This window comes from Sceloporus occidentalis, unplaced genomic scaffold (genome assembly GCF_023333645.1).
Source record: "Sceloporus occidentalis isolate IW3139 unplaced genomic scaffold, rSceOcc1.0.p SCAF_1, whole genome shotgun sequence".
In the NCBI taxonomy this organism is placed as follows: domain Eukaryota; kingdom Metazoa; phylum Chordata; class Lepidosauria; order Squamata; family Phrynosomatidae; genus Sceloporus; species Sceloporus occidentalis.
The window spans coordinates 101,756,342-101,782,935 of NW_028316981.1; the positions used below are offsets into that span (position 1 = coordinate 101,756,342).

The 26,594-nt window shown below is 46.1% G+C and overlaps 1 protein-coding gene across 2 annotated transcripts; it reads left to right on the top strand.

Annotated features, from left to right (window-relative positions):
• The first annotated feature begins 3,401 nt into the window (after window positions 1–3,401).
• On the top strand, window positions 3,402–25,195 carry LOC149321899 (E3 ubiquitin-protein ligase RNF14-like). 2 transcript variants are annotated; one of them, XR_016281796.1, is made up of 8 exons: window positions 3,402–3,491; window positions 5,290–5,458; window positions 10,174–10,322; window positions 11,198–11,710; window positions 13,471–13,699; window positions 18,026–18,198; window positions 20,934–21,024; window positions 24,918–25,195. XR_016281796.1 is itself a non-coding variant. In XM_089531056.1 (8 exons), exons 2-8 carry the CDS (start codon window positions 5,305–5,307, stop codon window positions 24,922–24,924), a joined length of 1,356 nt encoding a protein of 451 aa, XP_089387182.1. In that variant the 5' UTR covers window positions 3,402–3,491; window positions 5,290–5,304; the 3' UTR covers window positions 24,925–25,195. The 2 variants fall into 2 exon arrangements, 1 of the variants encoding a protein (XP_089387182.1); XM_089531056.1 differs by lacking the exon at window positions 20,934–21,024 and adding an exon at window positions 20,776–20,906.
• Window positions 25,196–26,594: the final 1,399 nt, after the last annotated feature.

A 26,594-nucleotide genomic window follows, 5' to 3' on the forward strand; every position in this document is an offset into this window, starting at 1 on the left:
ACATTGGTTTAATCTGGTACACAAACTTTCAGTTGCCAAATTTTCCATTCAAGCACCTGCTTGGCTAATGTAAGTTCCCTTTCCCTTTAAATGTGTTGGTTCCTGGATAAATCCTTTTACAAGTTAAATAGTATCTGCCCACAGAGCCCCAGCATGGTCGCTATTCCACACACATCCCTTTAGGGAACATTGTTAATTTCTCTAATTCTAGTAATCAGATAAATTTTGCATGTAATTCAGTGTTTACTGCTAGCTTTTTAACATGCTTCTAATGGCAGTTCTGATAAGTAGGAACTAATGTATATGAGCACCGACTCTCTTGGTTTATCTATAAATCAAGCGCTTGTAGATATTTCCGTAGAATTTGTCTTTTGGAAATAAATTATACAAGGCCTTTCTGAAAAATTGCCTCCAAGAACTTGTTTTACCCTTTTTCCTAATAGATTTAAGCGCAGTATGCATTCAAAAACAATGACCAAATATTCTTTTTATTTTAAGCCTCATTCTATTGGAGTAGTCAGAGTATTGTACGGTGTGGTATGATTCTGGATATCAGGGTTCAAATCCCTGCTCAGCCATGGAAATGCATTGGATGACCTTGGGCAAGTCACATTTTTTGCAGCCTCAGAGGAATGCAATACCAAACTCTAAACAAATCTTGCCAAGAAAACCATGGGAGAGGCTCACCTGAGGATTGTCAAAAGTTGGAAATGATTTGGAGGCATAAAATGCATAGCAGCAAAAGCATACCTAACAGCCTTTTTGCAACAATGCAGCACCTAATCCTGTAGAAGTGTTGTTTCTACAGTTAGGTTTCCTCACTTTGGAGTAATTCAGTAGTTATTTTTTGCTCCTTTTAAACCTTTTAACTGCTGAGTTATAGAATAGCATTCACTTTCTTTGGCTTTTATTTGTCCTAATGATCGTTCTAGTGTTGCTGTAATTTGGCTAGATAAGCAGTAACTCCTTGAGAAGTTTACAGATCAGTCTTTGAAGTATGTTTTGATAATGGCTTCTAGTTTGTTATCCATTTTTCATCCTGCTTTGATTAATGTGCATCTTGTGTAGGTTTATATGCTTTAATTCAAGTATAGATTCCATGTTTGATGCCCATCTAGACAATCTCATATCTTGTATGCTTTTTCTCAAATAAGAATATTTATATGATGTGTTATCATGAACACTCCTAATTGTATATCTGGGCATAATGAAGAAATACAGAATGAAAGTTTTGTAATTTTGTACAGTCGGCCCTTCTTATACACGGATTTTTAATACACGGATTTAAGCATACACGGTTTGAAAATGTACCAAAAAAATATAAATTTACCTTGATGTTCCATTTTTTATAAGGGACACCATTTTGCTTTGTCATTATATGTAATGGGACTTGAGCATACACGGATTTTGTTATACACGGGAGATCTTGGAACCAAACCCCAGCGTATAACAAGGGTCCACTGTATCTGCTAAAAGACCTTTGGGTACGTGTTGTGTGGCCTAGGGAGAGTATCCCAGGGGCCATTTAACATGGGGCCTTCCTCTCTGATCTACAGTGACAAACATTTCCCTGGGCAAAGGAGGATACCTGATCACTGATCTGCCGTTGGGCATACAGACAAGAGTTGGAGAAGCACATCTGGGTCAGAGGGATCTTGGATTTGCAGGTGGACTCCGGTATTTAGGCTACCCAAACTGACAATTGGCTGTCCCTGAAACTGGATTAGTTACCAACAAACACACCCCCTGCAAACAATGGGAAGAAATTTAGAAAACAAGTGAGGTAAAAAATAAAGCTACTCTTTCCTCACCCCATGGAACTAGTGTGAGCTGCCAGGGATTAGGAAATGCTTCACCGAGAACGTAGGAACCTTGCTGGATCAGACCAAAAGCCTAACCAATCATTGGGGAATCCACAAGCAGGACAAGGGCACGTTATCCCCTTGCCACTTAAGCTCCCCAGCAACTGGTATGGGAAACAATCTGCCTCTGAACATGGACCTTTGATAGCCTTATTCTCAGCCAGAGAGCTCTTAGGCCTCACTGAACTACAAGCCTCAGGAGGATGGCTCAGCCAGGGAGTCTGTTAGCGCACGGGGTGGCCGGTAGACCAACAGAATCCCCAAGCTGTCTCTGGCCTTCAGGGTCAGGTAGATAGATTTGATATAGGTAGTCTGCCGAACATGGTTCCTGGATAAGGAAAGGGTGTTTTTATGAATCAAGGCAACTCCCCCCCCCCCGCCCACCTAACCTGGTCTGGTCCTTAACTGAGTACCCGGCAGGAAGGGCCTGTGCCCACACAGCTTCCCATGAGTCAACAATGTGATGCAGCAGCTAAAAAGGCCAATGCAATTTTAGGCTGCATCAATAAAAGTATAGTATCTAGATCAAGGGAAGTAATAGTGCCACTCTATTCTGCTTTAGTCAGGCCCCACCTGGAATACTGTGTCCAGTTTTGGGCACTACAATTCAAAAAGGATGTTGAGAAACTGGAATGTGTCCAAAGGAGGGTGACTAAAATGGTGAAGGGTCTGGAAACCATGCCCTATGAGGAACAACTTAGGGAGCTGGGGATGTTTAGCCTGGGAGAGAGAAGGTTAAGAGGTGATATGATAGCCCTGGTTAAATACTTGAAGGGATGTCACATTGAGGAGGGAGCAAGCTTGTTTTCTGCTGCTCCAGAGAACAGGACCCGGAACAATGGATGAAAGCTGCAGGAAAAAAAATTCTACTTCAAATTAGCAGGAACTTGCTGACAGTAAGGGTTGTTCGACAGTGGAACACACTCCTTCCTCGGAGTGTGGTGGAGTCTCCTTCCTTAGAGGTTTTTGGCCATCTGTCATTGGGGATGCTTTGACTTAGATTTCCTGCATGGCAGAAGAGGACTGGTGGCCCTTGGGGCCCCTTCCAACTCTCAAAGGTGCCCCTCCAGGCTCTCTCTCCGTACTGATTCCAGAGACTAACACGGCTACGTCTTTGGATAATGGCGCAGAGTGGTATTCCCTGTGAAGCGCCTCTCCAGTTGGAACGACTGCTGTCTGAATGGCAGAAGGGGGCTGGAGTGGAGGCCCTCGGGGGCTCTTCCAGCTCTGTGACCCTAGGAAGCGCCTGAAACCAACCAAGGCACCTTCGCCCTCAGTCAGGGGCCAGGGCAGCCTTCCAAGGAGGCGTGAAACCCCGCCCCCTCCCTTCCCCAAAGCCCAGCCCCGCCTCGAAAAGGGAGCGGCGGAGGGAGGGAGGGAGGGGGGACAAAATGGCGCCCGCGGGAGGGGACTTCGGCGTTTCCGCCCTTCTGTTCCCACTTCCGGTCGCCCTGCCCTCTCTCTGCCGCTCTAGGAGCCCAGCAGGGAAGCCGCCCAGCAGAGTGGCAGCTGCCAGCGGGGCATGAGGGAGGGATGGCCCCTGGGCGGTGCCCTGCTGGCTGCCTCTGGGAGGAGCGGCGCGGCAGGAGGAAGAGAAGAAGGAAAGGAGAAGGAGAAGCCCAGTGAGGGGTAAAATATATAGGTCTCTATAGTATATATAATGTGTGTGTGTGTGTGATAGATATAATAGCTCTCTGTGTGTAATATATATGTGTCTGTAATATATATATAATATTTGTGTGTATAGTATATATGGCCCTCCCTCCAGTCCATCTGCCTTGGTCCAGGCCTCGGAGGTAGAGAGGAACTGCTGGACCTCTTACCCTTTCCCTCCACCACTCCCTTCTCCTTCTGTGTCATGTCTTTTTAGATTGTAAGCCCGAGGGCAGGGATCCATCTAACTAAAAAGATTGTATGTACAGCGCTGTGTAAATTTACAGCGCTTCACAAATAAAGGTTAATAATAATAATAAATAATAAAGTGTGTGTGTGTAACATATATGATATACATGTGTATAGTATATGTGTGTGTAATGTATATCGTATATATAAAGTATATAATGTATGTGTAATATATATATATATATATATATAATATGTGTATATTATATATCATGTGTATATGTAATGTATATGGTATATATGTGTATAGTGTATATGTGTATGTGTAATATATAGTATACTATATATAACATATATGTGTTATATATATATATAAAATATCTGTATAGTATATATGTGTGTCTATGTTTAATATATGTAATATATATCTGAATAGTATATATGTGTGTGTGTAATATATATCATATATTTGTGCTTAATGTACGTGTGTGTATGTGTGTGTGTATACATAATCTGTATATAATGCACGCACACACACAGGGAGAGTGTGGTGTAGTGGTTTGAGTATTGGACTATGACTGCAGACCAGAGCTCAATTCCCTGCCCAGCCTTGAAATCCACTTGGGCAAGTCACACTCTCTCAGCCTCAGAGGATGGCAAGGACAAACCTCTGAACGGACCTTGCCAAGAAAACCCTATGATGGCTTCATCTCTTTGGAGTCGTCATGATTTGGAAACGACTTGAAGACACATAGCAACGCGCACACACGCACTGAGTAACACCCAAATGGAAGAGGGGCCTCGAGGTCCGTTGCTTGAGGTTTCTCTGGCATCTGGCCTTCTGGGCATTTGAGTCTAGCTTTATGGGAAGAGCTCAGTCATAAGCCTGCCATTTTACTTCCTGGTTTTAAAAAGGCCTCTTCTGGGCATTAGACAGCTAAGGATGCAAAAGAAAGACATGGTGGGTTTTGCTCCCCAGAAACTTGGGAGGCTGTTGCAATTTGCTTATTGAGTAATTTGTATAATTGTATCTGTTTTTAATGAGCTCCTATGAAGAAGACATGCAGGATGTAAACCCAAGGAGGTTTCCAGCTTGATCTCCTCTGGGACCCATTTGTTTGTCTTTTTGGCCGTCTTCAGCGCTCTTCTCCGGCACCACATCACAAATACGTTTATTTTCTTCCTATCTACTTTCTTCACTGTCCAGCTCTCACATCCATACATGGTAATAGGGAATACAATGGCTAGTACCATTCTGACTTTAGCATTCAATTGGATATCTTTACGCTTCAGGATTTTGTCTAGTCATTTCATCACTGCCCTTCCCATTCTTAGTCTTATTCTAATTTCTTGACTGAAGTCTCTGTTCTGATCAATGTTTGGTCCAAGGTACAGGAACTCTAAACATTTTAATTTCCTCATTATCTAGGTTGCATTTATGTAGATCCTCCATGAGGTTTTTTTTAATGTTCAGTAACATGTCTTTGTTAATTGTTCTAAGTTAATAATTTTTGTGCTGGTAATAGAAACATTTTAATGATAGAGTGGCCAGCCTGCCTCGCTTATTCTGGTGATATATTCACAGTTGACAGGACCTCAGATGTCTTTGGAGGATAAAGAAGCCCAGGAAGACGAGCTGCTCGCTTTGGCAAGTATTTATGATGAAGATGAATTCAAGAGAGCACAGTCAGTGCAAGGAGGTGAAATCAGGATCTCTGTGGAACTGCCTGAGAACTTCACCGTGTTTTTGCGTGGTAAGTCCAGCTTTTGATACCACTCCTTTTAAAGCTTATTGCTGGTACTGGGATATGTTCTAATTTGTGTTCCCACTCTTTCAAGATGCAGCGTCTGGTTTTCGCAGTGTATTAGCCTGTATGCTCTGCTGATGGTGTGGCTACTGAGTCTTGGGCTGCATTTGCACTGCAGAATTAATGCCGTTCGACACCAGTTTAACTGCTGTGGCTCAGTGACATGGAATGCTGGGATTTGTAGTTTTGTGAGATATCTAGCCTTCTCTGTCTGAGAGCTCTGGTGACACACAACAGACTACGACTCCTAGAATTTTATAGAATGGAGCCTTGGCAGTTAAACCGGTATCAAACTGCATTAATTCTGGGGTCTGGTAACTGATGGGACTCCCACTCAGATTTTTGTTTCTGTTGTGGGCAGATGACTTTCACAGCCTAGGATTAGATCATGTGGCTGGGGCATAGCAGTGAAGTCACACAACGTAGCATTTATATAGGTTGTGTGAATGACAAATGTGATATATAGAAGGTCGCAAAAGCCTGTCAGCTGTTTGTAAAGAATTATGTGCTTTGTATATTTTACCAACAAAAGGGTAAACAAATGGGTCTGTTCCTCAAAAGCTTTTAGAATTTTGAAAATTAGAAAGGTAACAATCATGGGAACGTCTTTATGTAAAATGTGAAAGGGTTAAAGATTCTTGAAATAAACTGCAAATTTTAATTTGTTAGCAGGTAACAATTGCCTTCAGCTGTGTAAATAGTAAGTAAAATGGTAGGACAACAACCCCCAATATTAATTGTACAGAGTTTCTTTGTGTGGAGTGTAATTGTACAGAGGCAAGATTCTTCTGAGCTCCATTTGAATTGCAGCCGAATTGGAACAGCAGCTTGTAAGCATGACCCATTTGGTGAAATGACATTTTGTACATGGACACCTACCATCTATCATGGCTTTCTTGATCACATCCCCATCTGTTTCTTTGCTGCTACATAAAAAGTCTTTTATGTAGACTCAGCCAAAATTAAGTGTTTAACAATATATATTATCAATATTTGTATAAGTTAAACATTATGGGCATTTTAATAGAAATTATCAGTATCAGTTTCAATATCAATAAATATAACTGTCCAAATTAATATACTGTATACTGTAAATACAATACCACTCTTAAAGTAGGTCATGTTGTTGAACAGCATTGTGTAGTTTCAGATTCTAAAAATACATAGAGAAAATCTTCCCCCTAAAAAAATCATTTACAATATGAATCTGTTCTGATGCAATCCCGTATTTTACAGTGTCAGCTTTTTATTGTGTGGGATTGTACTAGTGCAGGGGTAGGCAACCTTTTTGAGCCGGGGGCCGGGTTGGTGTCCCTCAGGCGACTGGGGGGCCGAAGCCGGGGGGTGGAGCTTCAACCCTCCGGGGCGGGGCCACGTGCGGGGGGTGGAGCTTCCACCCTCCGGGGCGGGGCCGTGTGCCGGGGGCGGAGCTTCCACCCTCCGGGGCGGGGCTGCGTACCGGGGGCGGAGCTTCCACCCTCCAGGGGCCAGGCCTCCCCACCTTTGCTGGCCCCTGACGGGGCCCCAGGCCCCGTCAGAGACCGGCAAAAAAGCTGGTGGGGGCCACCAGCGCTGGAGGGCCCCCTGGAGGGCCCCAGCGACAGCACCGGGCCTCCCAGAGGCCCCCTGCCGTCCCTCGGAGCCCTCCTGGAGGGCCCCAGGGATGGCAAAGGGCCCCCCAGAGGTGACCTGCCACCCTCGGAGCCCTACTGGAGGGCCCCAGGGATGGCAAAGGGCCCCCCAGAGGCCCCCTGCCACCCTCGGAGCCCTCCTGGAGGGCCCCAGGGACGGCAGCGGGCCCCCCAGAGGCCCCCTGCCGCCCTCGGAGCCCTCCTGGAGGGCCCCAGGGACGGCAAAGGGTTCCCCCAGAGGCCCCCTGCCGCCCTCGGAGCCCTCCTGGAGGGCCCCAAGGACGGCAAAGGGTTCCCCCAGAGGCCCCCTGCCACCCTCGGAGCCCTCCTGGAGGGCCCCAGGGACGGCAGCAGGCCCCCTGCCGCCCTCGGAGCCCTCCTGGAGGGCCCCAGGGACGGCAAAGGGCCCCCCAGAGGCCCCCTGCCGCCCTCGGAGCCCTCCTGGAGGGCCCCAGGGACGGCAAAGGGTCCCCCAGAGGCCCCCTGCCGCCCTCGGAGCCCTCCTGGAAGGCCCCAGGGATGGCAGCAGGCCCCCTGCCGCCCTCGGAGCCCTCCTGGAGGGCCCCAGGGACTGCAAAGGGTCCCCCAGAGACCCCCTGCCGCCCTCGGAGCCCTCCTGGAGGGCCCCAGGGACGGCAAAGGGTCCCCCAGAGGCCCCCTGCCGCCCTCGGAGCCCTCCTGGAGGGCCCCAGGGACGGCAGCGGTCCCCCCAGAGGCCCCCTGCCGCCCTCGGAGCCCTCCTGGAGGGCCCCAGGGACGGCAGCAGGCCCCCTGCCGCCCTCGGAGCCCTCCTGGAGGGCCCCAGGGACGGAAAAGGGTCCCCCAGAGGCCCCCTGCCGCCCTCGGAGCCCTCCTGGAGGGCCCCAGGGACGGCAGCAGGCCCCCTGCCGCCCTCGGAGCCCTCCTGGAGGGCCCCAGGGACTGCAAAGGGTCCCCCAGAGACCCCCTGCCGCCCTCGGAGCCCTCCTGGAGGGCCCCAGGGACGGCAAAGGGTCCCCCAGAGGCCCCCTGCCGCCCTCGGAGCCCTCCTGGAGGGCCCCAGGGACGGCAGCGGTCCCCCCAGAGGCCCCCTGCCACCCTCGGAGCCCTCCTGGAGGGCCCCAGGGACAGCAGCAGGCCCCCTGCCGCCCTCGGAGCCCTCCTGGAGGGCCCCAGGGACGGAAAAGGGTCCCCCAGAGGCCCCCTGCCGCCCTCGGAGCCCTCCTGGAGGGCCCCAGGGACGGCAGCAGGCCCCCTGCCGCCCTCGGAGCCCTCCTGGAGGGCCCCAGGGACGGCAAAGGGCCCCCCAGAGGCCCCCTGCCGCCCTCGGAGCCCTCCTGGAGGGCCCCAGGGACGGCAGCAGGCCCCCTGCCGCCCTCGGAGCCCTCCTGGAGGGCCCCAGGGACGGAAAAGGGTCCCCCAGAGGCCCCCTGCCGCCCTCGGAGCCCTCCTGGAGGGCCCCAGGGACGGCAAAGGGCCCCCCAGAGGCCCCCTGCCACCCTCGGAGCCCTCCTGGAGGGCCCCAGGGACGGAAAAGGGTCCCCCAGAGGCCCCCTGCCGCCCTCGGAGCCCTCCTGGAGGGCCCCAGGGATGGCAAAGGGCCCCCCAGAGGCCCCCTGCCGCCCTCGGAGCCCTCCTGGAGGGCCCCAGGGACGGCAGCAGGCCCCCTGCCGCCCTCGGAGCCCTCCTGGAGGGCCCCAGGGACGGCAGCGGGCCACCCAGAGGCCCGCTGCCGCCCTCGGAGCCCTCCTGGAGGGCCCCAGGGACGGAAAGGGTCCCCCAGAGGCCCCCTGCCGCCCTCGGAGCCCTCCTGGAGGGCCCCAGGGATGGCAAAGGGCCCCCCAGAGGCCCCCTGCCGCCCTCGGAGCCCTCCTGGAGGGCCCCAGGGACGGCAGCAGGCCCCCTGCCGCCCTCGGAGCCCTCCTGGAGGGCCCCAGGGACGGCAGCGGGCCACCCAGAGGCCCGCTGCCGCCCTCGGAGCCCTCCTGGAGGGCCCCAGGGACGGCAGCGGGCCTCCCAGAGGCCCGCTGCCGCCTTCGGAGCCCTCCTGGAGGGCCCCAGGGACGGCAGCGGGCCTCTCAAAGGCCCGCCGCCGCTGCCGCCGCGGCTGCCCATCGCGGCTTTTCGCCGCTCTGGGCGCCGCCATTTTGGGCGGCAAAATGGCGGCGAAGTCTCGCGCGACCTCCCCCAAGGTCGCGCGAGATTTCGCCGCCATTTTGGGTGAAAAAATGGCGGCGCCCATAGCCCCAGAGGCCGCTCTGGGCACCGCCATTTTTTCAGCTAAAATGGCCGCGAAGTCTCGCGCGACCTCGAGGGAGGTCGCGCGAGACTTCGCCGCCCAAAATGGCGGCGCCCAGAGCGGCGAAACGCCGCGACGGGCGGCCGCCGCGGCGGCGGCGGCGGCGGCAAGGGGAGGCAGGGGCCGGTCGCCAGGCCTCCGCGGGCCGCATCCGGCCCGCGGGCCGGAGGTTGCCGACCCCTGTACTAGTGTGATGCCAGCAGAGAATGACCAATATGATAACTGCAGAGTTATAAACTTTATTGGGCTGATAACCTTGGCAAGCAGTGGTTTCCATGAACCAGGAAATAGGAAGTAGTTAGTACTCATTGTGGGAGGAGGCAGCATGCAGTCACACTCCCGGCAATCCAGCTATGCTTGAGTGAGGCCAGTCTGTCTGAACCATTTACTCCAGAAATAGAATAATGGAGTTGGAGGAGATCTCAAGGGCCATTATGTCCAACCCCCTGCCATGCAGAAATACTCAGTCAAAGCATGCCTGACAAATGGCCATCCACCTCTGTTTGATAGCCTTCAAAGAAGAAGACTCCAATACACTCTGAGGAAACATATTCCACTGTGAAACAGTTCTTATGGTCAGGAAGTTCTTCCTAATGTTGAGATGGAATGTTTTTTCCTGTAGTTTGAATCTATTGTTCTGGCTCCTATGTTTCAAAAGATGAGACACATTACAGATCGCTTATCTGATAATTCAGTTAAGCAGCATAACCCTAAAGTTTCATCCTTATACTATCAGATGTATTTTGTTTCAGGCAACCAGGCAGAGAATCCTCCAAACAACTTTGAATGCACAGTTTGCTTTTTACCTCCAGTAGTGCTGAATTTTGAATTTCCAGCAGACTACCCGTCAACCTCCCCACCTGCATTCACCCTCAATAGCAAGTGGCTCTCCCAGGCACAGGTTTGGCACAGATCTTCAATGCTTCTTCATGTAGTTCACCAGAATGATTTAAAGAAAAAAAATGAAGGGAGGGGAGGATTAATGATGTGATCTATTGCTCTCTGGATGCAGCAAATGAAAGGCTATTTACAATAAACTTTATAATTAAAGTCAGATTTTTGCCAGAAAAATAATTCACCTATAAAAATTTCATACTCCGGTGACAGTGAGCTCTGTTCGCATCATATTTTCAGTCAAATGATGTCACTTTAAAACCTTTTTAATTGTTCAAAATAATAATTATAATAATAATAGGATTTATTTATATACCGCCCAATCACTGGGAATCCAAGTGGTTTACAACAAAAAGCTACCCTCAGTTCTTTCGGTTAATTTCAGCATGATTAATATTGCCTATGTGTTTAAAAATTGTTTCATGAATTATTTTTCAGCCTTGATATACTCATGCCTTGCTGTTGAAATCTGATACTTAAAGGACACATACTATTATTGCCCCAGGAGTTGTGGAAGGAAGGGGATGAGGTATAATAATCCATCTGATATGAAAACACCATCGGATAAGAAATTCAAGCGATTATGAGTTAAATTTACCCGATAGAATTAAAGGTCGAAAATAATATTATGGACCTACACGAGTATACTGATATGAATAGTAAATCTAGTAAATATGTATGTATGTATGTATGTATGTATATTACATGTTCTTTGTCCTTGCATCGCTGATGTACATAATGAGTTAACCCGTGAGAAGTATGTACGGGAATTCTTTTTTCTTTCTTTTTTCTTTTTCTTATAATAAACTCAATAAAAATATAGGGGGAAAAAAGAAAGGGGATGATTTTGTGTTACTCTTTTGTTTATGTTCTCTCTCCTAGCTCATTGCACTTTGCAAGCACTTAGACAGCATATGGGAGGAAAAGAGAGGTTCTGTGGTCTTGTTTGCCTGGATACAGTTTCTCAAGGAACAAACACTTGTCTATCTGAACATTACTTCCCCATATGAGCCAAATATATGTGGACAAGAAAAAGGGCAAAGCAGGACAAGCGAAGAAGAGGTTTGCTCTGATGCAGCGGCTGGTGCCACAGCACAGCAAGAAAGCCTTGATGCAAGAAGAGTGCAAGATGTTGAGTCTTTATCCAACTTGATTCGGGAAATTTTAGATTTTGACCATGCCCAACAAGAAAAATGCTTCAACAGTAAAATGCATACATGTAATATCTGTTTTTCTGAGAAGCTGGGAAGTGAATGTATGTACTTTTTGGACTGCAGGCATGTGTACTGCAAGGCTTGCTTGAAGGAGTACTTTGAAATTCAAATCAATGACGGGCAGGTCCATTGCCTGAATTGTCCGGAACCCGAATGTCATTGTGTTGCCACTCCAGGGCAGGTAAAAAAACAAACACCAGTTTTTTCTTAGTCTGTTAAAATAGTACAGTTTAAATCTAGACCTGTGTATAAATAGGTGTCCCCCCCCCCCCCAAATGAAAGGGTTTGCTTCATAGGTGGTACCTGTTTTTAGAAAAGAATTTCAAATGTGAGTATTGCTAACAAGTGCATCATGAAAGGAAAAGGTGTAGAACCTAGAACACTGCATTAAAGAAGGGGGAGACATAATCTAGTGAGGAAATGAGAGCTTCAAGTGGTAGCAGTGATCCTTCCTACCATCTTCAGCCCACCTCCTTCAAACCCTGCTTTCAAGGCCTAATAAACCCTCCATGCATACTTTTCAGCTGCTGTGGAGGATGCAATAAGGGAAAGGTGAGAAAATTCTCTTGTATGGGTTGAGTCTCCCTTATCTGGAATTTTGAAATACTTCAAAATCGTCCACATAGATGGCTAAGATAGTGACATCTTTGCTTTCTGGTGGTTTAGTGTACACAAACTTCGTTACATGCACAAAATTATTGCATTCAGGTAATGTGTATGAGGTGTATATAAAACATAAATGAATTTAATTTTTAGACTTGGGTCCCTTCTCCAAGTATTTATATACAGTCACCAGTATTGGGGTCCTATGTATTTCAATGGCTGCACGCATGCCTTGGGTGGCCGTGAAATTTTGTCCCCCCCCCCCCCCCCCGTTTGCTCTTGGTGAAGACAGATGTTGCGGAAAGGGAAAAAACTCAAATTGAAAACACTTCTGGTCCCTAGGCTATTAGATAAGGGAGAGTTCACTTGGACTGCTGCCACTTTACCACACCACACTCTTACAGTGCTGCTATGCCATGTCTGCTCTGGCTACCTCCTGTTGCATTCTGGGGTTTGTATTTCAGTGTGGCCTCAGCTCTCTGGCTGAGAATTCTAAATGCCCCTCCCTCAACTGCAAATCCCAGAATGCTACAGGAAGCAGCCAGAGCAATTAAAGTGGAATAGCAGCTCTATAAGAGTGTAGTGTGGTAATCTAGCTGCTCAGGTTCCAGCATGATGTTGGATTTAGGCCATATTCTTGAATGATAAATCTTATGGAACATTTGTGTATCAAATCAAAGCAGAAGTTTACATTTAGAGTAGATGACTGCAGTTGACATGCTTGTTAAAGTGGAATGTATGTGCATATCTGGAGTCTGTAAATTGTATGCATAAATTTTAATTAAGGACATAAACTGAGAGCAAGCACTGTTAGTTGGAATTTCTGTGTTAAGTTATTAAGTTTAGCTGCAAAGAATCCAAGTTAATTCCTTTGCCCTTTTCTTTGTCCTGGATTTTTTTGGAGAGGGTTGTTGTTTTTGTAAATGAAATATTGTCCAAATCCTGCAAGAAAACATTTGGGATGATTATTGTATGTGTGTGTTATGTGCCTTTCAAGACACAGAGACCACTTTCATAGTGTTTTCTTAGAAAGATTTATTTGAGGTTTCCCAATAACTTCCTTTGAGGTTGGGAGAGTGTGACTTGCCCAAGATCACCCAGTATGTTTCCATGGTCGAGGGGGAATTCAAATCCTGGTCTCACAGAGTCCTAGTCCAGCACCCAAACTACCACTACTCCACACTGGTTGTTTCAAATTAAAAAAATTATTAGTTAGATATTAATTAAAATTTTAATTTATCTTTATTCAAAGGGCCTCATGTACCCATTGTGGGTTTCCTCATTTTTCAATAAGCAGAATTCACCAACCCAACATTATATTGGTCACCTTTCTTCTAGGTTAAAGAACTGGTGGAAGAACAACTTTTTGCACGTTACGATCGCCTGCTGCTTCAGTCCAGCTTGGATTTGATGTCAGATGTGGTATATTGCCCACGGCCATGCTGCCAAACACCAGTAATGCAGGATCCATGTTGTTCTATGGGCATCTGTGCCAATTGCAGTCATACCTTCTGTACGGTGTGTAAGATGACTTACCATGGCATCTCCACATGTAAAATGTCCGCAGGTGGGTTGAACACAAGAGGGAAAGATATTCAGGTTTGAAATACTTGGATGCTAAATTCTTTAGTGTTCCCTCTTCTCCTTTTGATGTGGATATTTGTTCAAGAAATACTATTGCCATAGGATAGTTTAAGTGAAATTCTTTAAAGGTGAAGCTTATTCTGTGGCCTTTTGCTGTGATATTAGCCTCCCACCCTTTCTATTGTCTTTTTAGTGCTCCTCAGTCCAGTATGGGAGGATGTACTACCTGTAAAATAATAATTATTATTATTATTTCTATACCGCTTTTCCGCAGTGATCAAAGCGGTGTACATAGTAAAATTATTAAAACAACATAAAATTAAAATCACATTACATTAATTACAATATACAATTAAAATCCAATTCATAGGTGTATGTGAGTGAGAGGGAGAAAAGGGGATCGAACATAACTTCAGTGTACATGGGGGAATGCTTGGCTAAAGAGAAAGGTTTTAAGTCTCTTTTTAAATAGTTCAAGGGAGGTAATGAGACAGAGCTCCTCGGGAAGACTCTTCCAATGCTTGGGGGCCGTTACTGAAAAGGCCCTCTGAGAAGTAGTAACATATCTGGAAGTAGGGATTTCGAGCAAGTTCTTCCCAGTTGTTCTGAGAGTGCAGGGAGGATTATATGGGGAGATGCGGTCCTTCAAGTAACTCGGGCCCAAGCCATGTAGGGCTTTATAGGTAATTACTAACACCTTGTATTGCGCTCGGAAGCGAATAGGCAGCCAGTGAAGGTCTTTTAAGATTGGTGTTATGTGGTCAAACCTGGAACGTCCGGTGACCAATCTGGCAGCCATGTTTTGTACTAATTGAAGCTTCTGAGTTTGGTACAAGGGTTGCCCCATGTAGAGCGCATTACAGAAATCCAAACGAGAGGTTACCAGAGCATGTACCACCGTTTCAAGGTCCCTTTGGCCCAGGTAGGGTTGCAGTTGGCGTATCAACCAAAGTTGATAACAAGTGCTTCTGACCGTCGCATCAACTTGGGATGACAATTGCAGGGACGAGTCCAGAAGCACTCCCAAACTGCGAATTGAGTCCTTCAGGGGAAGTGTGACCCCCTTCAGGATGGGTGGACAAATTTCCTTCCCCGGACCTGGGGAACCTATCACTAGTACTTCTGTTTTCTCTGGATTCAAGCTGAGTTTGTTTTTCCTCATCCAGCCCATTACTGACTCTAAGCAGGTATTTAGAGGAGAGACACCATCCTTAGACACTGCAGCAGTCGGCGACACAGAGAAACATATCTGGGTGTCATCAGCGTACTGATAACACCATGCCCCGTGTCTCCAGATGATCTCTCCCAGCGGTTTCATGTAAATGTTAAATAGTATGGGGGACAAAATAACTCCTTGAGGGACACTGGATGTCAGTTCCCTCTTAGAGGAGCAAATGTCCCCCAGCTGCACCATCTGGAATCTGCCCAAGAGGTAGGAACGGAACCACTGGAGCGCAGTGCCCCCGATACCCAACTCCCTCAGGCGTTCCAGAAGGATACCATGGTCAATGGTATTGAAAGCCGCTGAGATGTCCAAGAGCACTAACAAGGACACACTTCCCCTGTCAATGCCCAGACAGATCATTGACTAAGGCGACCATGGCGGTCTCAACTCCATAGCCCGCCCTGAAGCCAGTTTGAAATGGGTCCAGATAATCGGTTTCATCCAAGACTGCTTGGAGCTGGAAGGCAGCCGCTCTGTTGATCACCTTACCCCAAAATGGCAGGAATGACACTGGCCTGTAATTATTTCTTATCAGGGGGTCTAGGGAGGGTTTTTTTAGCAGTGGTCTGACTATTGCCAATTTCAGACTCGATGGAAACTGCCCCTCCCTGAAGGTTGTGTTAATTATGCGGTGTAGCATAGATGTTACCGCAATACCACCCTGGGCCGTCAGCCATGAGGGACAGGGATCGAGAGAGCATGTTGTCTTCCTAACACTTCCGAGAATCTTGTCCACTTCATCGGTACTTACAAACTCAAAATGATCCAGTTTAATTAAGTCCACGGGCGCTCTGGACACCTCTCCCATAGATTCTGAAGAAATGCTAGCGTCGAGATCAGCCCTTATCCGAGAGATTTTATCTGCGAAGAAGTTGTTAAATTCGTCACAGCAGGCCTTAGTTGGTTTTAAGATAGGCTTCAGGGCGGGGGGTAGCTGTGTTAACTCCCTCACTACCCTGAACAGCTCTGCAGGACTCGACTCAGCAGACGCAATACGTGCAGCATAAAAAGAATTTTTAGCTGCACCTATTGCCACTCCATAAGACTCCAAAAGAGCCTCAAGGAGTGTCTTGTCAGATAAGTGCTGATGTTTCTGCCAGCTGCGCTCTAGTCGTTGTGCGGCCCGCTTCATTTTCCTAAGATCTTCCATATACCATAGTTGTTTATTGGAAGTGGGCCGAAAAGAACGCTTAGGAGCGATACTGTATATAGCCCTGGAGAGATCATTGTCCCAGATGTTAGTCAGGGCATCAACAGAATCGCCGTCAGATCCAACCATAAACCCCCTAGGGCTTTTTGGAACCTTTTGAGTTCCATCAGCTTTTGAGGGTGGACCATCCTAATAGGTCCTCCACCCCCGGGGGGGATTTGGGTAGAAGCCTTGAGTCGAACCTCAACCAGGAAGTGAACCGTCCATGATAGGGCAGAGGTATTGCAGATCTCTGCCCACGGATTGTCCATATCCATACTGAAGACAACATCAAGTGTATTGCCAGCGCAATGCGTAGGCCCTGAGACCAACTGGGACAGGCCCATGGCTGTCATGGTAGCCATGAACTCCCGAGCCGCACCTGTTAACTCTTGTGAGCTGGCCTCAAAAGGGATGTTGAGGTCCCCCAGAACAAGAAGTCTGGGAGACTCCAACACCAGTTCTGAGACCAGCTGTATCAGCTCGGCTAGGGAGTCTGTTAGCGCATGGGGTGGACGGTAGACCAACAGAATCCCTAGACTGTCCTTGGCCTGCAGGGTCAGGTAGATACACTCAATGAAGTCTGTTTTCTGGACATGGTTCCTGGTTACGGAGAGAGTGTGCTTATGGACCAAGGCAACACCTCCCCCCGCCCACCTAACCTGATCTGGTCCTTGACTGTGTACCCGGCTGGGAGAGCCTGAGCCCACACTGCATTACTTTCGGTCCCCAGCCAGGTCTCAGTAATGCAAGCCAGGTCACAGTTCTTATCTTTGAGGAGATCGTAAATAATGTGGGTCTTGTTTCTAACTGACCTGGCATTGCACAGGAGCAGAGACAGGGTTTGTGGTACAGTTGGACTGACCCTCTGTTCTTTTGAGTTAGGAGGGTGGATGGAAGGAGGGATAGATATTAAGCATGCCCCATCTATATCTTTTACTCTACCTGGACTCCGCTTGAAAAAAATTTACTTCATTTTTATTGTACATTTTTATTGTACATGTTCTTTTAACCTTCTTGGTTTAATCTCTTTTTAGTTTTTAATTGTGTTTTTATGATAGGGGGAGCGATGGGGATCTTGGAATTTTTAATACATTTCTCTTTTAACTATATCTTGTTTTACTGCTGTAATCCGCTTGGATTCCTCGAGATTAAGCGGAATACATATTATTATTATTATTATTATTATTATTATTATTATTATTATAGCAGGAGAATGGTTTGGTGGGGGAAAAGTGAAGTGGATAGCTCAGATGTCCTATTATAAAACTGATTTTTCTGCAGTATATTCATATAAATCTGAATTGGTAATTTATAGGGTGGGCTGGAATTTAAATTCCAATTACATATTTTATTTTATTTTATTTTTATGCTGCCTTTCTACCAGGATGGGACACAAGGTGGTTTCCAGAGACAACAAATTAAAAGTGTTCACAATAAATTTTTAAAAGCAAATTAAAACACTCACATTAAAGCAATATAAAATCATTTTAAAATAATACATATATTAAAAATAGATAAAGCATGCATACATCTGAAGAGGAGCCTTCCCTGCTTAACCATAGAAAGCTTGTTTAAATAAAAATAGCTTTGCTTGCTAGCAAAAGACAAGCAGGGAAGGGGCCAGCCACTGAGAAGGTTCTCTCTCATGTCCTCACCAAGTGAGCCTGTTATAGTAGCGGGACTGAGAGAAAGCCTTAACACTGCTTCATGGCCCATACTGAATGATCTGTATATGATAAATAGGCAAAACTAATAACAGCATTTCTTTTGTCTTAAGATTAGAGTTAGGGGCATTTGTGTAACATGTTTTGCAACTTGATTCTTAAGATTAGAGTTAGGGGCATTTGTGTAACATGTTTTGCAACTTGATTTTGTTTCTTTCTTTCTTTTAGAGAAGCTACTGGAAGTGCGGGATCAGTACCTTACAGCAGATAAGGCCACTAAAAGGTTTTTAGAGAAACACTACGGGAAAAGAGTAATTGAAAAGGCTGTGGAGGAGCTGAAAAGTAATCAGTGGGTGGAAAGTAATTCAAGATTGTGCCCTTCTTGTGGAACTCCTGTACAGGTGAGATCAAGCGAGAGAATGAGAATTTCAGCAAACCAAAAATGTTTATTCTGAAAACTCTTAGGATACCAATTCAGCTATTTGTTGGGGAACTTTGATCCTCTTGAGAACCCATGCACAATCCCAATTGAATAACTAGCTCAATTTGTCAGATTTTTCCAGAAAGCAATCTTAAAACTTCAAAGCTGGAATGCTTCCTACCAAATTCTTGTTTTGCAGTTCTAAGGGAATGGAATGGAAAGTAAAATGAGGGAGGGAAGCTTTTTCCTCTTTGCCCCTCAGTATTTCTTTGTGAGGTAAAAACATCCATTAAATGTTACATGATTACTCTCACTTTCACGCTTACTTTCCCTGCATGGCAGGGGGTTGGTCTAGATAGCCTTTGTGGTCTCTTCCAACTCCATGATTCTGTCCTTCAACCATGTCCAAAGTGGACCATGTCTAAACCCTCTAAAAGAAAACACCTTATTCAGTAGTGGACCCACCACCTAAGGCACCCAGTTTCGGTCCACTTTTGAGAAGGTGACAGGTGGTAATCTGCTTCAGTTCCTGAGGGGCCCACCTTTGAATATAATGGAAGTGTCAGGTAGTAGCCCATAGGGGAGAGGGGCAACTGATCAGATAATAAACAATAATGGCAGGTTGAAAATCTATGACTTCAATTCAATTCTTGGTAGACTGGCCTCAGTAGCTTCAGACTGCAGTATCACATGAATTACGAATGTCAAGCTAAGTTAAATTTCAAAAATTGGGGAAGAACAGAGGTCAAAAGGTTTCTGACGCTGTTGTCGGATGCATGTCCTTTTCTTCTTTCCCCTGGAGGCAGACCTGTTTGTTCTATGTAGACTGCAGAAATACATTGCGGGCAGTTGGCAGTAAGCATTACATTGGAAGAAGAGCAGATGGGTGAGCCCTTGCTGTTGAAACTGATTAAGTCCTGCTGTCGTGTTGCCTGAAGAGATACAGAAAGATAATTGACAGCCGGTTTTGTATCTCTGTTATGTGGTGTGTTATTACTGACTGCCATGAAGATACTTGTGTTCCCTATATTGAAGAAACAGCAGTAAGCTTTTTTTTATTCTGTAGGATGTCTCTTTCTTACCCCCCCCCCCCAAGGGTCTGCATATGATACAGCGCTGTGACGGCCTCTCAATCGATTACTCAAGGAATATTTCTACCACCTTCTAATAAGACCTCCATCACACAAATCACCACCATTCAGCACACTACTGGATCACACTTCTGAAGATCTTAGTGCAGGGGTGGGCGACGGTGGCTGGCTAAGGGGCTGTATTAGCCCCGAGGAGATTTGGGGGGAGGGCACCTCTTCCTCATTGCTCCCCAAACCACAGCATACCCAATTCCTTTGATCCCAATTGCCCCCCGCAATAAATTCTGGGGGCCGTGGGGTGCATTTTCACCATGTTTGGGAGGGGTGCAGTCCATTTTAGGCCCAGAAAAGACCTTTTTCAAAACAAAGTGATAGGAAGCATTGGCGTTACCAGGCTTGATGACACCCAGGGTGTGTGTGCCCAAGCAGCCCTCACCCTCTCTGGCTAATCCCTGTGTGGACTGGCTCTGTCTGAGGGCAGCGTGGCTCTTGTGACTTCATAGCCACCCCTTTCTCTTCCTGAGGAGGGAGTGGAGGCAGTAGCCTGGGTGGTAGAGGCCTATGTAAAGCGGAGAAGGATGAAATCACCTTTTCTTTTCCCACTTGGAGGCAAATAGGTGAACCTCCCCTCTAGGCACCTCAGTGGCCTCCTGTTTTCCCCCCAAAGGGACCCCTTCTTAACCATTTCCTATGACTTTTTTTTTTGTCAGCACCTCCAAAAGCAAAGCGGTACATGTCTGTTCCACTTCAAATCCTGCGTGATCCACGCAGGACCATAGTCCACACTCAGCTCAGGCAGCGATTAGTTAAAATGATGATGAAAAGAGGGGACAGTGAGCCAAGGTGCAAGCTGCCATTTCACATGCCCAGATTTGGTCCTATTGGCCCCAAGCTCCTAAGCTCAATTGGCCCCAAAGTCTGAAGCTCTGTCACTGCAGCAATGATGCCTAGGGTTTGAAAGGTTTAAGATGGACCACTTATTCCCCTTCACCCCTCCGCCACTGCCCTTGCCACTGTCTTCGTGTTGACTCTCTCTTTGGGGAGAAAGCCAGGGAAGTGGCAAACCCACAAGGAGTTCATTCCTCTCTCAACCACAGCCGGAGGAGGCCTGTCCGGGTGTTACCCATCATCTAGGGTGTCACCTAGTGCGGTTTGCACTCCCAGCACCCATTGTAATGTCGCTACTGATAGGACGTCACTTTCTGTTTACTTTCAGTTTTTAAAAGGGTCTTTTTTTGCTCAAGGGACCCATCCCCCAAACATGGCAAAAATCTTCCCCATGCCTCCAAGTGGGCATTGTGGGGCAAAACAAAAAAATGTATTTGACATCATGTGGGCCCTGACGACTGCATGCAGCCCATGGGCTGCAATTTCCCCATTCCTACCATGCTGCCTACAGAAACTAATGATATGGTTGGGTCATGCTTTCTTTTCTCTCTCTCCCTGCCTGTTTCCGCAATGATCAGAAGATAGATGGCTGTCAAAGGATGACATGTGCTGCATGTAACAAGCACTTTTGTTGGCGTTGCATGAATGTTATCACTACACCAGACCCTTACACGCACTTTTTTGATCCAGCCTCCCCATGCTTCAGGAAGTAAGTATAGCTATGTCTCTTTAACAGATATGTATATTGAAGCACTACTGAAAGACAAGCACTGCTTTAACTACATGTTGAAGGAAAAACTGGGAGGTGATGCCCTAAACTGAAACAAGTGAGTGAACAAAAAGTTTAGGGGGGGATAAAAAAGGGAAACACAGCAATTTTATTAAAACAATGTGTTGCAATGGAACGCTGAAAAGATATTAAAAGAAATTACAAAGCATAGAGTATATGCTATCCTGAACACAAAAAGGCTTGTTCTGGCCTGTGAGCCATGCCCTAACATGCACAAGGCTAGTTTAACCAGTCAGTACTGGGCTAGGGAACTGCAAATCCCATACAGAGGTATCAAGCACACAAAATACCAATTCCTCTGTGCCTCTCAACATGGAATTAAAAGAGATAACACAATATGTCCATACAATTGGGGAGTGCACAACAGAGGCCAAATTAAAAGGGATAACACAGTATGCCCATTACAGTTAGAAAGCACAAAACAAAGACCAAACGCGTTTCGACTAGAACGTCTTCGCCAGTGGTCATAGAAAACTGTGAAGATAAAATAGGTATGGGTCACATACAACAGCATATGAGTAATGAATAGGTTGTTCTCACTAGGTGAAACCCCGCGTTCTGAATCGAATCCAAGGAGTGGCGTTCCTATTAGGATCCGATTTAAACCTAGAACGGTTCTAGAGCAACCCGCAATCGTCCCCACTACAAATCGAATTGTAGAGCGGAATAAAATTTTGATTCGAGTTTTCCTCATTTAACGCGTGTTAAAAAAACACTAGGGTCCGACCTACGTTTTTCCATTGATTCGATTTAGGAACCGGAGCATTTAAATAGGAACGACAGCCTTTGAAATTGCGTTAGATGAATGGGAGGAGCGGAGTGCGATGGGGCTGTCCTTGGGGGAGTTGCCCTTTCTGTCCCCATCCGTCTGGCTGTCGCCATTTTTGCTTCCCTCACCCCTTTGTCCGCTGTGGTCTTTCAATAAGAGATAAGGATTATTTTTATTTTTTATTTTAATGGTTTACAGGCGCTTAATCTCTTCAGCGCTTTAAACACCTGAAGTCCCGGCTGCTCAAGGCTTCCCCCGGTGGATTGCAACCTCCCCTCTGTGTGGGGAGAGCCCATTTCTAACGGAGGAGAGGCAGGGAAGGGATGGCTCCTCGTGAGGAGACATCTGATCTCGCCCAGGCAGGGAAGGGCTCTAATCAATGGGGGGGGGGGGGGGGATAGAGCCTTTCTCTCTCCCTTTCTCAAATGGAATCTGCCTTCTCCTCCAACCCTGGAAAGAGAATCTTTGGGAAGAGTGCTCCCTCCCTGCTTTTCCAGCAGCCTCCTTCATTGATCTCTGGGCTCTCTGAAGGGATTCTCCCATAGTTCCTCTGGAAAGAGCTTCGCTTTGCCAGAAGCCTCTCCCATTGATCTCTGTGCTCTCTGAAGGGATTCTCCCTGGCTGTCTTGGGAGACAGGATGCTGCCCTCCAAAACCTATCCCATAGTTCCTCTGGAAAGAGCTTCGCTTTGCCAGAAGCCTCTCCCATTGATCTCTGTGCTCTCTGAAGGGATTCTCCCTGGCTGTCTTGGGAGACAGGATGCTGCCCTCCAAAACCTATCCCATAGTTCCTCTGGAAAGAGCTTCGCTTTGCCAGAAGCCTCTCCCATTGATCTCTATGCTCTCTGAAGGGATTCTCCCTGGCTGTCTTGGGAGACAGGATGCTGCCCTCCAAAACCTATCCCATAGTTCCTCTGGAAAGAGCTTCGCTTTGCCAGAAGCCTCTCCCATTGATCTCTATGCTCTCTGAAGGGATTCTCCCTGGCTGTCTTGGGAGACAGGATGCTGCCCTCCAAAACCTATCCCATAGTTCCTCTGGAAAGAGCTTCGCTTTGCCAGAAGCCTCCCCCATTGATCTCTGTGCTCTCTGAAGGGATTCTCCCTGGCTGTCTTTTGGGAGACATGAAGAGGGGATGCTGTCATGCAAAACCTATCCCATAGTTCCTCTGGAAAGCTAAATTCACAAACAGTCAATGAAATGGAAACGATGCCAAAAGATAAATCGCTTCCAAATATTCCGGATTAACGTTACGTCATTCTGACGTACTATTGATTGACAGCTCCAAATAAGGTATGGAGGAGAAGAATCGCTTTATTTAAACACCGATTTCATGCCAAGTAGGAACGCTTGCAGGTAAAAACTTCGATTTAAATAACCAGATGGGAACGATGAACAAAGCGATTCGGATAGCGGGATAAGAACAGTATTATTTTGAATCGATTTTATTAAAAACGTTGTATTTTAAATCGTTTCCAATCTTAAGTGGGAACAACCCCGAAGAAGACCATATAGTTAAATACATAATACATAAATACCTAATATAGCAGCCTTGTAAGGTATATCATATGGTATGTGGGGACATCCCGTCACTGTAGGTAAGTTGTTGGTCCTCATAGACCTTATATCATGCCTGAAAAAGTATGTATGCAGGCAACTTATGAGATATATATTGTAATAGTCAAAAAAATTTTTTTATATAAAAATGCACTCCAAATTGTATCCATACTTACCTAGGACGTCCCACATGTAATTGCAAACCCTAGTGGAGTTTAGGAAGTGGGAACTCTATATCCCTGCATGTTGGCCTGTGTTTACATGAAATCTTGAAGACTTTCAGTGCAAATTCCCTACTGAGCCTTTACTATTATCAGTAATAGACTTTTGTGTGTGAGAAATCTTGCCTTTTTTCCTTTTTTGTTTTCAGTTTAGGCTTAATCTAAGTAAAAACTTCTGGGAACTTAATCCAAAACATTTGGAAGGCAAAAATTCTTTATCCGTGGGATGTTTATCACAGTAGAGTTAGTTGTATGGTTTTTTCCCCTCGCTAATAAGTATCCAGCACTGAAAATGCATGACACATCCTTTCAAACTGGTATTTGGAAACAAAAACTCCAGGGAAAAGATATATTTTTTTCTCCCTAGATTTTTTAATTGGATATAGTATATATTTTATTTTAATCATGGTATAGTAGCTATATAATATTTTGTAAAATACCCTGCACATTTGCTGATGAGTGGCATATAAATCTTACATTATGCAAATTTGGTACAGATTTTGCACTGCAGTTTCCATCAGTACAAGGCAGCACAGGCAATAACGAGATGCAAATCAAGGATATATGGAGGGCCATATGTTTCCCATCCCTTCTATAGATTCTTCTTGGAACATCTTGGGACACAGGTATACCATGTGAAACACGGTTCTAACAGTTACCATTCACCTGTATCTAAAGCAGTGGTTCCCAAACTTGGATCCCCAGATGTCATTGAACTTGAACTTCAAACCTGAGACTGCATAGGCAGTGGTCTGGTAGTCTGGGAAGGATACGTCAACAAGATCAGAACACCCAAATCTGGGAACTACCATTCATTACTCACTGCATAGAATAGCCTAGCTATTTGCTGTCTCTTTCTTGAGTACAGAACAGGTATTAAAGCTTATTATGAAACATACTCTGTCCTGAGGAACCAAACAGAACATTACAAGAGTCAGGTCAATGTTGAGCTTATCTGTCTCTCAAGTAGTAGCAAAAAGTGCCAGTTTAATTATCAGAAGTAAGTGGCAATGTTCTTTCCTTTGTGGAACGTGGAGAATGGCCATACTTGAATCCTCACTCAAATCACAGCTTCTTACATACAGTAAACTAGATTGTACTGGGGAAAGGCTGTATCCCAGCCAATTTACTGCCTTTCCATGACCAGAATTTCTTCCTATTTTGTTTTGTGTTGAAATATTCAGTCATGTAGCTCTATAGATAGCAGTCGTTAAATTCAGAGAAACCCCTTTCTACATAATTCTGCTGGTTACATTAGTGAACTGTTGGTGGGAAGAAAGAGCCCACAGTAATAAATATGTGAGCTGAATTTCAGTGTGCATGACTAGAACAAATCTGGATGATTGTCTGATTCATAACATGTACTTATTTTCTTGTGCATCTCAGGTTATAGTGTGCATGATAATTACAAGAGGATGAGTCATCTTTACCCAGTAACCAGTTAAACTGAACAAAATATAAATTCCACTAAAGAAATTCACCAAACATTATGCCACAGCTACATATGCTCAGTTCAAGATTGTTTTGAACACTGATTTTTGAGAGAGAAGCACTTCAAGATTCTTGCAGAATTGCTTTTGTTTGCAGTGCCTAAACTTCTTTAGCATCATGGTATGATTTAAAGTCCCTTTATAATTTTCAAATTAAACTTAATTAACATTTCATCATGTGCTCTTTTTTTCTGTAAATTGTATGGTTGCCACAGAAACTGATCTTGACAAAGTGGGGAAACAGTAGACTATAGCCCACTTGCCCTTCACCCTTGGTCATGGTGCAAGTGGTAGTGTAACAGTGCATTGCTACAAAACATATTCTCTTGAGAATATTACCCTGTTTGAATCTCACCCTACATGGAATCAGATTTTCTGACACTGACAGTGACTGAATTATTTGCACTCCACAAATGCATTAAGTAAGCTGCCCTTCCAAATGGTATATAAGTGTTTGCAAATCTGTTAGCTCACTCAGTCCAAGGCCAGCAAATGATGTGAAATATTGTAATCAGATCTAGTCTTATGGCTAGATTTTAAGCATACACAGATGACAGTAACAAATGCATGTAGCTATTTAGTAAACTGATAACTCAGGCATGTAATAACATACTCTACACATCATCAGAAGGTTGCGTAGTGTGAACGGTTATGTTGTACTCTTCTATTACCTCATTAGAAATATGTATTTTTGTGTGCCAGTTACCATTTCATAATATAGTTGACTCCTCCTTCAGCAAGAAAGGCATGGGCGCCTCATAAGTACAGTCAGTTTTCTGTATCGATGGATTCTGCATTCACGGATTCAACCATCCAATCTACCCGCCCCCCCAGAAAATCCCTAAAATCAGATCTTTACTTTACCATTTTATATAAGGGCTTTCATTTTACTATGCCATTCTATATAATGGGACTTGAGCATCCACAGATGTTAGTATCCACAGCGGGTCCTGGAACCAAACCTTAGTGGATACCAAGGGCCTACTGTTATGTCTAAAGTAGTGTATTCTACAGCCAATGTGCTAACACTGGGAAATATTCTGAACCAGCAAGGTCCTAATGTTGATGAACCCAACATCAAAGAGAAGTATTTGGAATAAGGACATTGATTGTGATTGACCATGACTCAAAAGCATGAATTTAACTTAATATGAGAAAAGAAAAGCCCTCCCTTCAGCCACCATCTTGGGGGGAGAGAGGCAGGCTAGCTCCAACTGCCTGCCTGAAGAAGTAAAGCCCTCCCTTCAGCCACCATCTTGGAGGGAGAGAGGCAGGCTAGCTCCAACTGCCTGGCTGAAGAAGAAAAGCCCTCCCTTCAGCCACCATCTTGGAGGGAGAGAGGCAGGCTAGCTCCAACTGCCTGGCTGAAGAAGAAAAGCCCTCCCTTCAGCCACCATCTTGGGGGGGAGAGAGGCAGGCTAGTTCCAACTGCCTGCTTGAAAGAAGTAAAGCCCTCCCTTCAGCCACCATCTTGGGGGGAGAGAGGCAGGCTAGTTCCAACTGCCTGCTTGAAAGAAGTAAAGCCCTCCCTTCAGCCACCATCTTGGGGGGAGAGAGGCAGGCACGCTCCAAC

Bases quoted from the DNA above. Each gene is read 5' to 3' on its own strand.
- LOC149321899 (XM_089531056.1), top strand. From the start codon at position 5,305: ATGTCTTTGGAGGATAAAGAAGCCCAGGAAGACGAGCTGCTCGCTTTG. The intron at 10,323-11,197 runs GTTTGGCACAGA...TCTCTCTCCTAG, and splicing joins AGTGGCTCTCCCAGGCACAG to CTCATTGCACTTTGCAAGCA. The intron at 18,199-20,775 runs GTGAGATCAAGC...CGCAATGATCAG, and splicing joins CTTGTGGAACTCCTGTACAG to AAGATAGATGGCTGTCAAAG.